This window comes from Bolinopsis microptera, chromosome 6 (genome assembly GCF_026151205.1).
Source record: "Bolinopsis microptera isolate Bmic1 chromosome 6, MBARI_Bmic_1.0, whole genome shotgun sequence".
NCBI lineage: Eukaryota > Metazoa > Ctenophora > Tentaculata > Lobata > Bolinopsidae > Bolinopsis > Bolinopsis microptera.
Genome location: NC_087077.1, coordinates 11,862,237 through 11,875,685, shown reverse-complemented (window position 1 = coordinate 11,875,685; position 13,449 = coordinate 11,862,237). Strand labels below are relative to the sequence as shown.

The following is a 13,449-nucleotide window of genomic DNA, read 5'->3' as shown; positions in this document are numbered from 1 at the left end:
CGGTAATTACACAATCTGGGGACCACCTCCTTGACAATTACTTGAAAACTTATATTACAATTGTTTTTCTGTAAACGTTTAATTAACTTAAATATAGAGTGGAACTAGTATAGTTAGTTAACCTAAAATTTTATATTTATGATGACGATGTTTGTGTCATGTCATCATTTGATTTGATCTTGCAGTTGATAATGATGATAATCATTAACACTAGGTTACCAGGTAACAGGTTACCAGGTTGCCAGGCAACAGGTTACCAGATTGCCAGGTAACAGGTCACACCTAGAATAATGAGATACATTAAGGGGTCGTTCACATATTACGTAATCAGCTGAGGGGGGTTTCCAAATGCTTACGGTTGATTACGGGGGGGGGGGGGGGGGGGGGGGTTGGGTCTTGATTACGGTTGATTATGGAAGGGGGTAAAAATTGCCAAAATATTGATTACGTAATATGTGAACGACCCCTAAGAAGTCTTCATTTGTAAACCATTTCTTTTTTTCAGCCCGACAAAAAGAAACAAAAAATATCATGAAGAAGTGATATAATTTTTACTCCAATGGGTACAATCAATTTGAAATTTGAATTAAACTTTAGATCTAAAAAAGATAAAATGTTAAGAATTTTTCTTTTAAAACTACAATAAATCTTCACAATCTGTGTGATAAATAGCGTCAATCAATGACTTGAAAAAATGTAAACTATTTAAGCCTCTAGCCCGGACTTTTTAAAAAACTAGGCACAAGTTTCTCCCACAAAAACTTTATAATTACTTTCCCGCGTAAGTGCTCAGTCCACTCGAATATAATTCCCTGGCATGAAGCCAGATGTACCATTAAATCATGCCCTCCCTATACTTGACGTGGCAGTAGTGTTACATATATAGTAGTCTGATGAAAAGCTGTCAGCATTGTGTGTACAAATGTATTTAACATCGTGTTTTTGTGACCACAAGATTCAGGTTAATCTGCAGTACAGCTAGTTTCAACTGACGATGACGTGCAATAAAAGTGATTCAAATATTTTATTATAGAAATTTAACATATACAAATTGACGTGTATTAATATAAATTTGCTTAATAAATTCTCATGTTAAAATCTAAATATATATCGTTATAATTTCATTTAAAGGCTATACATTATTACATAGTCATTGCCCTCAAGCTTTCGTTACCATGGTAACACCACTACATTCCCGAATTTAAACTGACCACAATTATTTCCCTCACTATCAAAACCATTGCAGAGTACAGAGTACAGAGTACAGTCGCCACTACCTTATATGGGCATCACGTGATACCACTGTGGTCGCCCACTCCCATCAAATATTTCCTGCGTTGTACAATAGACCGTAGTCACAAATTTAGTCCCTCTCTCCTTTATCCTCATTATCAGAAGTATTACTGTAGTCACTGTAGTCTCAAAATTAGTCCCACTGTCCTTCATCCTCGCTATCAGAGGCACTACTGTAGTCACTGTGGTCTCCCACTCCCATCAGGTACTTCCTGCGCTGTAAGATGGACGCTACGTCACGGCCTCCCCACGACGCATACGTGGGCTCAGCGTTACCCTTACCCTGCTTCATAGTCTGAAATACAGGTTTGTTTAGTACTATGCCATTACACAGATGTATAGAGGCCATACTTATTTTAACTATCTATTGATATATTATCAAACATATCTGCAATTCTATAAACTTGAGAACATGATAAAATGTATAACCTAAAGATAAACCTAGAAAAACGTTATCTAAAGTATTAATAACTGAAAGTTGACCAGAAATACAAAGCCAGGTAGTTGAAGCATGCAGTATGCATATTAACATGACAATAAAGGCGTTGCAAAGTCAGTTATTCACTAGAGATGCAAGCACAGCAAGAGTAACAGAACCCAACAGCTCTGTGTTAAATTCAGTCTCGTCAGGCTGGCTAGTAATATACTGGATTATTTCAGATTCCATCGTGGAATCGGCGGATTTCACGATGGGTTGCAGATTCAGGGTTGAATTTTGGCACTTTAAAACATATCACTAGGACAATAAAAACTCCCACCTGCTGAAGTTCAATAAAAACTCTCACCTGCTGAAGTTCAATAACAACTCTCACCTGCTGAAGTTCAATAACAACTCTCACCTGCTGAAGTTCAATAAAAACTCCCACCTGCTGAAGTTCAATAACAACTGTCAACTGCTGAAGTTCAATAACAACTCTCACCTGCTGAAGTTCCACAGGTTTCAAGTTAAAGCTGCTAGATCTAATCATCTCCAGGAGAGTGTTCCGTCCGGGCGCCGTTGCAACCTCCTTAGTGCGCAGGACACGCTGTGCTTCCGTCAGTTTGGCTGGTTTGAGAACTAGCTCTGGTACTGGTGGCGGCATGAAGGGAGGCGGCACACTTGCTCGTTTAGATGGAGACTCCGCTGCGGGGAGGGAGGGGGTTATATTCAATAGGGGGAGGTAGATTTAATAGGGGAGATTCAATATTAGGTACTTCAATAGTTATTTGATTTAACAAAACGTTATAACGTTTTGTCAAAATAAAAGTGATCAAGTAAAAAATTAACATTCCTAGTAAATTAAAATGAGGTAGGATCTAACTCAATAAATATTCATAATGTATAAATACTGAAGAGTAATGAATTTTAGGTGAAGGATGATGATGTACATAGGAACGGGAACCAAACAGCCTTTGAACTGTTTACTCTATTCTAATTTTGAGATTTAAAAATGCCAAACTTTTCTCATTCTCGTCACAAAGATTGCTAATCTTGAGGGCGAAATTGGTGAGCATGAAGTGGATGTGAAACACTCACCAGGTGGGCTGGAAGGTAGAGGTCGGTTTAACATAGGTGGAGGAGGTGCCATAGGAGCAGGAGGAGCCATAGGAGCAGGGGGAGCTGGAGGACCGTGACCATGGTTACTTGGGGGAGCAGGGGGAGCAGGAGGGGCTCGAGGTGGAGAGAAGGTGTTGGTCTGGTCACTGTTAGTTGTAAAACTCGGCACACTTATCTCTATCTCTGAGAGGAACGTGTGAGAGTTCCAATATTATCTTTAATAAGCGTCTAATTATATTTATTAATATACTTTCCTGGACCGGATTCTCACAGAATCTCGATCATAATCACTCACCAGCAGGAGAAACTCTATTTACTACTACTACTCACCAGCAGGAGAAAATCTATTTACTACTACTACTCACCAGCAGGATAAAATCTATTTACTACTACTACTCACCAGCAGGAGAAAATCTATTTACTACTACTACTCACCAGCAGGAGAAAATCTATTTACTACTATTCACCAGCAGGAGAAACTCAATTAACTACTACTACTCACCATCAGTAGAAACTCTATTTACTACTACTACTCACCAGCAGGAGAAACTCTATTTACTACTACTACTCACCAGCAGGAGAAAATCTATTTACTACTATTCACCAGCAGGAGAAACTCAATTAACTACTACTACTCACCATCAGTAGAAACTCTATTTACTACTACTACTCACCAGCAGGAGAAACTCTATTTACTACTACTACTGACCAGCAGGAGAAAATCTATTTACTACTACTACTCACCAGCAGGAGAAAATCTATTTACTACTACTACTCACCAGCAGGAGAAACTCTATTTACTACTACTACTCACCAGCAGGAGAAACTCTATTTACTACTACTACTCACCAGCAGGAGAAACTCTATTTACTACTACTACTCACCAGCAGGAGAAACTCTATTTACTACTACTACTCACCATCAGGAGAAAATCTATTTACTACTATTCACCAGCAGGAGAAACTCAATTAACTACTACTACTCACCATCAGTAGAAACTCTATTTACTACTACTACTCACCAGCAGGAGAAACTCTATTTACTACTACTACTCACCAGCAGGAGAAACTCTATTAACTACTACTACTCACCAGCAGGAGATGTGATCTGGATCTGAGTGTCAGGAGGAGAAGCTATGGGAGTGCTGCATTGTCTGTAGTGGTTCTCGTTGGTCTGTCTCTCTGGTGACAAGTAGGAGTCTGTAGGCGTGGTGTTCACACTCTCTCCAGCTGTAATGTAGTGGTTACCATGGTGACATGTGGTGTTACCATGGTGACATGTGGTGTTACCATGGTGACATGTGGTGTTACCATGGTGACATGTCGTGTTACCATGGTGACATGTGGTGTTACCATGGTGACATGTGGTGTTACCAAGGTGATATGTGGTGTTACCATGGTGACATTATGTATTCCATTACCTTGGTGTAACTTGTAAACTGTTGAATTGTATGTGGTACTACTTGTTACTTGTTAGAAAAACAAGGAAATGATATTTTATTATCCATAATGATACGTTTTTAGATAACAAAGTTGAGATCATTGTGTTACCGTGACCGTGACATTATGTATTCCATTGTATGAGTTGTAACTTGAGCACATATTTTACTTTGAGATAACTAAAATTGATTGACATTATTTATCTGGGGGTTCTTTCCGAAACGATACTTAAGTCAAAAATGTTACTTAAGTAAAAAGTTAAGCAAAAAATATTTTTCATATACCACGGTAGTGGTGGTTTGACTATCGATACCACCGTTAATCCCGGAAATCTGCTCTTCTGCCATTGTGGCAAGGATTCGATTTTCAGAATCTGAAAACTTGAACTCCACCCGTTCCTGATGCGTGTTTTTTTCTTGCCCGCTCTTTCTTTCTCGTATCAGTGGACGAGTTTTGATACTTTTTTTTGACGTCTATTATAGCCGTCCTATCACCTTTCCCGTTGATCTCATCTGCGACGTGTTGCCACTTATCTCCCTTTTTCCTTTTCGTGATGAGGCTAGAAAACTTACCAAACAGTATGTTTGGCCCCTTGATGTCCTCTTGTACCAGCTGGATGAGGAGCTCCTTCTCCTCATCAGTGAAATTTCGACTCCTTTTACCGCTTTGTGACATGATAATTGACAACCTAACAAGACAGAAATGAAGAAACATGATAAACTAACAACCAGTTAGAAATCACAAGACATGACGCGTTCACTGGATCAAACCGTCAAATTGCATACAGAACGCGCAGCACGTGTGTAGAAATGGTCAGAGTTTTAGCGCGGCTTTTACACGTGTACTTAAGTGCATTTCTAAACGTGTCCTGAAAATCGACTCTAAAAATCTATCTTCTCCTACATTTTTTGAGCAATCACCCTGAAACTTTCAGGATATGTTCTAGGGATCCATTAGAAGAGAAGTATCGTGCCGAATTTTGAGATAGGCCTCAGAAAATTTTTAAATCGATTTTGAAAATCTTGGACCTCATTTTTTGACGATTTTTCCAGATTGAAAATCGCTCGCGCAATACAATTACATGTGAGCGCTGACCTTTGACCAGCGATAATTTCGGCTAGGAACAATATTTTTCCATGGGACCAAAAGCAGCTGATAGATATCACTCCCCTCTATCAGAAACAACTATAAAATCAATTTCGAGAGAATTTTGATGAAGACCCCCCCCCCCCCCCCCGGCCCCCTTAAACATTTTTTCGGAAAGGACCCCCTGGTATTTTACTATTTACTACTTATTTAAGTATTTTAACCAGGTAATTAACGAGGTGTTACCATGGTGACGTCATAATATGTGTATATTTACTTGGTAGAGGAGGTAGCGGTAGATTCCCATATTTCTTCCTGTTCAAAGTAGCCGACACTGGCATCTCCGGGGTGATGGCTCGCGCGCCCTTCAGTGTGGCGTACTGCGGCTCCAAGTCCACCATTATGTACCTCTTAGTTTTAGGGTCGTGCACTTTCTTCTTGAGGGTGGCTATCTTGGTGAGTTGGGCATCTTTGTCTGTCTTCTTGAAGGAACGTTTCCTTGATTTCTTGAACTGGTGATTCTCCTTCTCCATTAGATCTACCCAGGCAGTGAAGAAGAGAGAGGGATCAGAGTAGAGTTTCTGAAAATTGTGAAGAAAAGTTACTACACTTTAAACACATCGTTTATTTTAAAATTACACCAGAGACTGGGTTATATAGTTTTCAATCACATTTTATAAATTTATTACGGGACCCAAAATACAACGCCAAGGGAAAATTGCTATTTCCATAATCCGAGACATAATAAGATGAGCTAATGTCATACATTCGCAAGAAACCTAATTTAAGAATTCAACACTAGCACTCCTTCAGACTCAGTACACATTCCTAGATATCAATTGTAGCCTTGTTGCGTGTGTATTGGAATAGGACAAGGTCAGCAATATAACTTTGTATGGTAGCCTCCCAAGGCTGTCAAACAAGTTACGAAGCAGGAGATTAAAAATGGCGGGACACTGCATCCGACATCCTGAGCTACTTGCCAGTGATTTAGTCTTATGGGAACCTACGCACGGTAGAGCACAGCAAGGCCGACCAAGACAAAGCTACTTGTCTATGTTACTGAAGGAAGTTGGGACAAACTCTAAAGAGGAACTGCGAACCCTGATGCGGGACAGGGATATATGGAGGGGGTTTTCTGGCGTAGATCGGACTTAGCTCCGACATAGTAGTAGTGGAATACACATAAAATGTAGAGAATGTGGTGCTGGAGGAATCTGATCAAGAATGAAGACAAATGAGCCTGATATTCTCCTTCTCCTGATATTTGATACGTTAAATGCCTTCAAACGTGCGTTAGTGCGTCGTGCAAGTTGTTACGGTGACGTTGGTACGTCAACTATTTTTAGTTCCTTTATATTTAGTATTTTTACATGTTTTATATAAGTTTTTATATGAGAAATTCAGCAGTACTGTGACCCCAATTCCAAGAAATAAGAATGCTCGCTTTAGATAAATCTTTATCAATCTCTGTAGGATATGCTATTATACTACTAACCTCAACACTAGTAACTAAGTAACTAAGTAACTAAGTAACTTAGAAACTAAGTAACCTAGTAACTAAGTAACCTAGTAACTAAGTAACTTAGTAACTAAGTAACTTAGTAACTTAGTAAGTAGTACTTGACTCACCAGGTGAAAAGGATAATACTTTACAGAAAGTGTCACAACAATAACATGACAAGCAGATGAGATCTTAACATCAACTACATCTCCCATTATCAAACAATTACAATGTTTTCGGAGCTAATTCCGGAACTAATGTTAACTATTATAGCTACTGTACTACATGGTGATTGGTGACCACTGAAACAAGAAGGAACAGTCAAAGGTGACGTAAAGAAATATAAAGGGCAGTTAAATCAGCAGATTGAGTCGGTCATACTCTAGTAGCACCCTGCTACTCCAGTATTAGCCCTCATGAGACTTATGAATTAGATCGGTAGCTGAGCAACTGCAGTGTAGCCATAGCAACAGTGTAGACTTATTAACGTGTACTGTGATTACGTTAAATTCTTTAATTGTCCACATTAAAACTAGTAGTCCACCCTGTACACAATGTGTCAATATTGACAATATGATGTAATCAATAAGAGTTGTTTGGGTTTTCATAAACCTGTTTAAAATTATTATCAACTTTGTCAGAATATGTTAAACATGTTTTAACTGCAACTGGTGTCTTGTTACTTCCACAGTCATTACACTACAAAACACGCAGGACACTGGTGGTAATGTTTAATGTTTCTAACAGTATGTTGGAGAAGTAATGCCCCCCCCTCCCCCGCCCCCCCCCCCCCCCCCCCCCCCCCAGTAATGGTTATCATATCCAGGTTCGAACAAGGGCCGACTTCTGTGCAATCTGTATACAGGTTACAGATTACACAGCTGTATTAGGGAGGAGTTTAAAGTTTTAAACCAGTTTCCGTCCCTTTTAAGAGATTAAAATATTATTATAAGGGTTCTCAGCGTTACCAGTCACCAGCAATAACGTGGTTAACCTTTTTCTGGTGTCATTTTATTTATCTCACAGTCCCAATTTCCCTGTACCGTGAGGTCCAGTAGTGGTGTTACCATGGTAACATTGTGGTGTTACCATGGTAACATTGTGTTGGTGTACCGTGAGGGAAAGTCCCCAAGGTCGGCCAGCCCAGGGAACATCTAAAGTCTAGGCATAGTGAAGAAGGTGAGTAGCAGCAGAGAGAGAGAGAGAGAGAGAGAGAGAGTAGCGGCATTTTTATTAAAAGAGTACAGAGAAATATCCTCTTTAAATTCCTATCAATTATCAGATCCGAGTGTTTGCCAGAACTAATCAGATTAACATAATATAACAGTGTTGTTTGATTGATTCTTCGGGGGTAACTAAACATGAACTTAGAGTTGCAGCTTACTGACTAATTGACAACACATTTCAGAGACATTTTCTTGTAGTAACATTTACAGGATTTATATTTACCTCGGCAATCCGAGTAAGTGGTTTGTAGCAGTATTTGCAGTGTTTCAAGGTTAGTGCAAGTACACACTACTGTTGGCCTGTTCAGTGTTCTCGGTGGTTAAACACTACATCTTTCATGTCAAGTAATTCTCACGGACCAATTTCCTCCAAATAAAGCCATATCCAGTGAGTATAAGTTACAAATTATAACAAACATTGCCCAATCTACTGAAGGAGAGAGAATACTGTTATGAAACGGAATACTTCCGTTAACATATTATGTCGTATACACTCCGTTATAATACATCAGCTGTTGTATAAATCATGTTGCCACGTCCACATATATATTTTCTGTCAGAGCGGCGAGTATTTCAGTATTGTGTATCAGTAACTTGAAGATTTCTATCATAATGTGCGGAATATCTTTTACAAGATACGGCGAGTGGAAAAGTGGGAGGAAATGAAGATGAAATTTGATTACATATATTTCTGTAAGAAGAGAAGTTAAATGTATTGGATAACTCGCTCAATATCTGACCACGCACTGTTTCGATACGATTATGTGTTTCAGGTCTAACTGCGAAGTGACTCTCCGTCAGCTAATTAAATATTTTACTCATGTCTCGTAGCATGAGCATTAGAAATACATGTAGAAATTGTAGATAAGAAGTTGGCACTTAATTAGGAAACAACTACTACTAGTAGTACTACTCAACTATAAACTATACACTGTACTGTATTCCCTCAGGAATACAGCTTGATATCACATGGGAGATAAGTAGAGGAAGTATAACTCGTATAACTAGTGTTACCTTGTAAACTCTAATCTGGGTATTACACTCATCACTTTACAATTTAATTATAGTTATTGTTATTATCTATTTATTATACATCGTTTTTATCAAAAGTGTCTCCTTAACACGGAACTACAGTGAGCGTCTACACATTACCAGATCTAGTTCAGGTTTACAGATGAGACCAGTTGTTCAAAACCTTATAATTACACAAGTTTTCCCTATTTTACACGCCTGTAATAATACTTAGTGTCTGATTATATCTTATTCAGAACACATTGTGTGTAACACGAAGCTTCTTATCTTGTATCGTCCTGTCTGTCCAACTAGAAACTAGTGACGATTGTACTTGTTTAAACTCTATGTTTTTTGTGGAGTTACGGGACATGAATTATTATACAGGAGTGAATTTGCTAAGTCCTTAAAGGATATAGGAAGGAAAGGGCATACAGTTTATACAATATGCTACATCTTTCCCCCCTTTCTTCATGTACCATCTGCTCTACAAACATTCAGAACACACATAAAAATAAAACTAACCAGTATAATTTTTATAATAATATATAACTATTATTTACACGGCATTTCCTGGAGACTAAACTAAACAGTAAGTGTACAGGTGATTGGTCAAGTTCAGACAGCTATAATAGCACGCTAATGTTATATTAATGTCGTTAGAATACCGCGACCAATTCCTCACATACCTTAACTAACATATGTGGGATTCTTTGGATACACAGTGGTGTATAAATAGGTAACAACTGATTTGCTGCATATTTGGGGATCAGGTCAAATCTCCTCAATCAATTGGTAACATAAAATCATGGGTGTAACAGAGGCCATAACATATCCTATAAATTGAGTTATCTGAAATACAGTGTCCTGTGATAATTAAATACAGTGTCCTGTGATAATGATATACATAGAAGTTTTGTCGGGTAGGGTTTCATCAAGCAAATTGATTCTGAATTATAAAATCACATTAGTTTCTGTGTACTAACATATTCAGTTCGGGTGCCGGTAACTTTATGTGATCTACATGAAACGTCTAAGTGCAAGGTTGACTTTCCGTCTGACAATCTAAAGACACTGCTGACTGCAACTGTGAACAATCTGCCACACAACGATTAAGATGACAGATAAGATTCCTATTTAGTAAGAATACTCACATGTGGTTGTGAGGCCTGGACATCATCTACACTCATCAGGTCCAGAAACTGGTGCAGAGGCGGGGTTTTCTCCATTGCTTCATACTTCTCCTTTATCTGAAATAAATTTGTTTGAAGGCAGTACTCTGCTCGAAAAGGAGGATTCTTAACATGTATTTTTGGTGTAACAGTTCTAGAAAGAATTATGAGGCAATCAACCAGTTGTACAGTTAATGTTTAAACTTATTTTATTTATTTTGATATAAAATGTAAACTTTACTCACAGCACTAGGCCTGGTGTCCTTGTAGAATAGAGACTGCTTCTTGTTCACTAACCCTGGACCATTTGCTGGCTCAGATATTTCTATCTCAGTATTTTTTACTAAACACTCGTTCAAAAGTTTCACTTTGTTGTGCAATTTATTTGTTCTATCGACCGTGCTGCAGAATATATTGTGGTTTTAATATCTAAGGTTATTTGGAAATTCAATTCAGTTAGATTTTCAATGATTCGACTAAGAAATATCTCAATTTAAAAAGCTAAAATAAAAGAAAGCTCACTCTTTAGCGATAGTATGTAAATTAGTGAACATCTCATCTGCAAAAGCCGCTATGTCACAGAGCTGCTTCATTACACCTGGGAGTGGGTGAAATTGTAAGAAGTTTTCAGAAACAAGAGAGGGACTACTACTATGTCGGAGCTAAGTCCGATCTACGCCAGAAAACCCCCTCCATATATCCCTGTCCCGCATCAGGGTTCGCAGTTCCTCTTTAGAGTTTGTCCCAACTTCCTTCAGTAACATAGACAAGTAGCTTTGTCTTGGTCGGCCTTGCTGTGCTCTACCGTGCGTAGGTTCCCATAAGACTAAATCACTGGCAAGTAGCTCAGGATGTCGGATGCAGTGTCCCGCCATTTTTAATCTCCTGCTTCGTAACTTGTTTGACAGCCTTGGGAGGCTACCATACAAAGTTATATTGCTGACCTTGTCCTTCCATGAGATACCCAGCACTATACGCAACATCTTTGTGTATGTCCCGTCCAAACTTTTCTCTTGAGCATTTGTCAGTGTCCAGGTTTCTGATCCGTAGAGCAGTACTGATTCACAAGCCGCTATGAACAATCTAATCTTTAGGCTCTTTGACAGTTTGGATTTCCAGATATCCTTCAGTCTATGTAGGGCACCCCACGCTTTTCCCTTTCTAACCCTTATCTCCCTATCTGTGCTCTCAATCCAGGAGCCTAAGCAGATGAAATCATCTACATTTTCTATGGCTTCCCCGGATCGACTTTGTAGGTCGCTAGATTGATCCTCCATATTCAGTGTCATGACCTTGGTCTTGCCTTCGTTTATGTGTAGTCCCACGCTTGCTGCCGCCGATTCTACTCTGAGCAGGAACTCGTTAGCCTTGTCCATGTCCTCAGATATAAGTGCTATATCATCTGCAAAGTCCACATCGGTGATGATCTTGGGCCCCACTCTTCTGCTTTTTCTACGTTCGAGGGTGAGTCCAAGTCGCTCCGCATCATCGCCTATGGCTTGCCTCATACAGTAGTCGATGACTATTGCAAAGAGGTAAGGTGCTAAGGTAGATCACCCTGTAACACACCTGCAAGTATCTCGAACAATTCAGTTTCTCCGTCTGGAGTTAGAACTTTGGCCATTGTCTTCTCGTACATGAGCCGTATAAGCTGCACGATTTTGACTGGAATGCCGTAAGCTTCTAGAATCTTTAGCATTTTCCCACGATGTACACTGTCGAAAGCCTTCTTAAAGTCTATAAATGTCAGAACAGCTGGCAGTTTCCGACTCTTGACACCCTCTATAAGAGAGGGAAACCAATAAAAAACAGAAAATACTTTACTACAGTTAACAGAGAACTGGTTGAATTCAAGTATCTTAAATAAGCTAACCAACAAAGGAGATGTAAGTGGTCTCCTCAAAGTTGTGGGTGTTCTGGGAGGAGGACAACTCCACGGCAGGTCCAGTAATGTGGTTTATCTGACATATTCTGACAGGCTGTACGACACGTCCCTTCAGTGGCATTCTATTACAGGTGCAAACACGCTATTCTTCTGCCATTTCTTGGATTCAGTTCTTGGGAGTAGCTTTTGTCATTTCATTCCATATGCACTGCAAAATGTTGTGATAGTTACCATTACGAATGGGAACAACTCTTCCAAATGCGAAATGAAGACATTTTAACAGTACTTGGTTTCGAGAGCATTATTGTACAATGTACCAACTTAGACAACACGACAATGGCACTATTAGTACACAAGCAGGCAAAGTGTAATGATTTTTCATTTGAATCAAATCAAGAAAATTTCTTGACTTGATTCAAATGAAAATCAGGGGTTATAACATATCAGGGGTTATAAATTCCTCTGGTCATAAGTTTAGGACAAACAAGCATCAGACCAATAGAGTCAATTTGAATTCAAATATTTGACAGATTGATTGTATCTTCAACTGTAATAAGCGACACTAATATTACAACATCTGACCAAAACACTACTTTTTTATTTGAAAATTCAATTAATTATTATATATATAAATCAAGCGTTACATTTCAGCCATGCAAAATTACAATGACATATTTTGATATTCTAATTGATAAATGGTACTGCAATATAAGTTGCTTAATGTTTGTCCGGATGACAACTAACTAAAAAAGAAAAATAAACTTGATTACATAATAATTAATTCGGCTGCACCAACACATAGCAAGAGCCACATTAACGTTGGGGCCGTCTACCAAATTTGAATGACAAACAATAACAAGAAATCAAACATATCTTAAATAATTATAGGAATTTTGTTCGTTACAATTCTGTCACAACTGATAGAAGAAAAATAAGGAAGATAAGCGGATAGGAAATCGGACGGACAGAATTGTAACCAACAAAAAACACATTTCTGAGAATCATAAGACTGACGAGCTAATCTGACCAGACTGTATCGGCAGCCCAGAGGTACTTGATCAGTTCGGCCTTATAAGTAGAAATCCGCTCTGACTGCCGAATACATACTGGTAGACCATTCCATTTCAGCATAGATCTATGAAAATAGCTATTTCGGAAGGCATCCGAGCAGGGCACAGTAGTACTCATGTAAGTTGAAGTATCCGACCTATCAATTATTTGAGCATTGTGCCTAGTGTATCGGGTGCCCTCTGAACAGCTCACAGCATAGGACTATATAAGTAGGGAGCGAAACTG

General features: G+C 38.9%; 1 protein-coding gene across 1 annotated transcript; it reads right to left on the bottom strand.

Moving 5' to 3' along the window:
* Nucleotides 1–529: 529 nt before the first annotated feature.
* Nucleotides 530–12,379, bottom strand: LOC134817648 (protein enabled homolog). The gene is made up of 9 exons (XM_063826901.1): nt 12,142–12,379; nt 10,791–10,866; nt 10,514–10,670; nt 10,251–10,346; nt 5,633–5,936; nt 3,922–4,059; nt 2,810–3,013; nt 2,214–2,416; nt 530–1,588 (listed from the first exon to the last, which is right to left on the bottom strand). The coding sequence occupies exons 1-9, from the start codon at nt 12,272–12,274 to the stop codon at nt 1,427–1,429; spliced, it is 1,473 nt and encodes a 490-aa protein (XP_063682971.1). The 5' UTR covers nt 12,275–12,379; the 3' UTR covers nt 530–1,426.
* Nucleotides 12,380–13,449: the final 1,070 nt, after the last annotated feature.

Coding starts and splice junctions, on each gene's coding strand:
- LOC134817648 (XM_063826901.1), bottom strand. CDS start 12,274: ATGCCACTGAAGGGACGTGTCGTACAGCCTGTCAGAATATGTCAGATA. Junction 5,937..10,250: donor TCCAGGCCTCACAACCACAT/GTGAGTATTCTT, acceptor CACAATTTTCAG/AAACTCTACTCTGATCCCTC. Junction 4,060..5,632: donor ACCGCTACCTCCTCTACCAA/GTAAATATACAC, acceptor ACTACATTACAG/CTGGAGAGAGTGTGAACACC.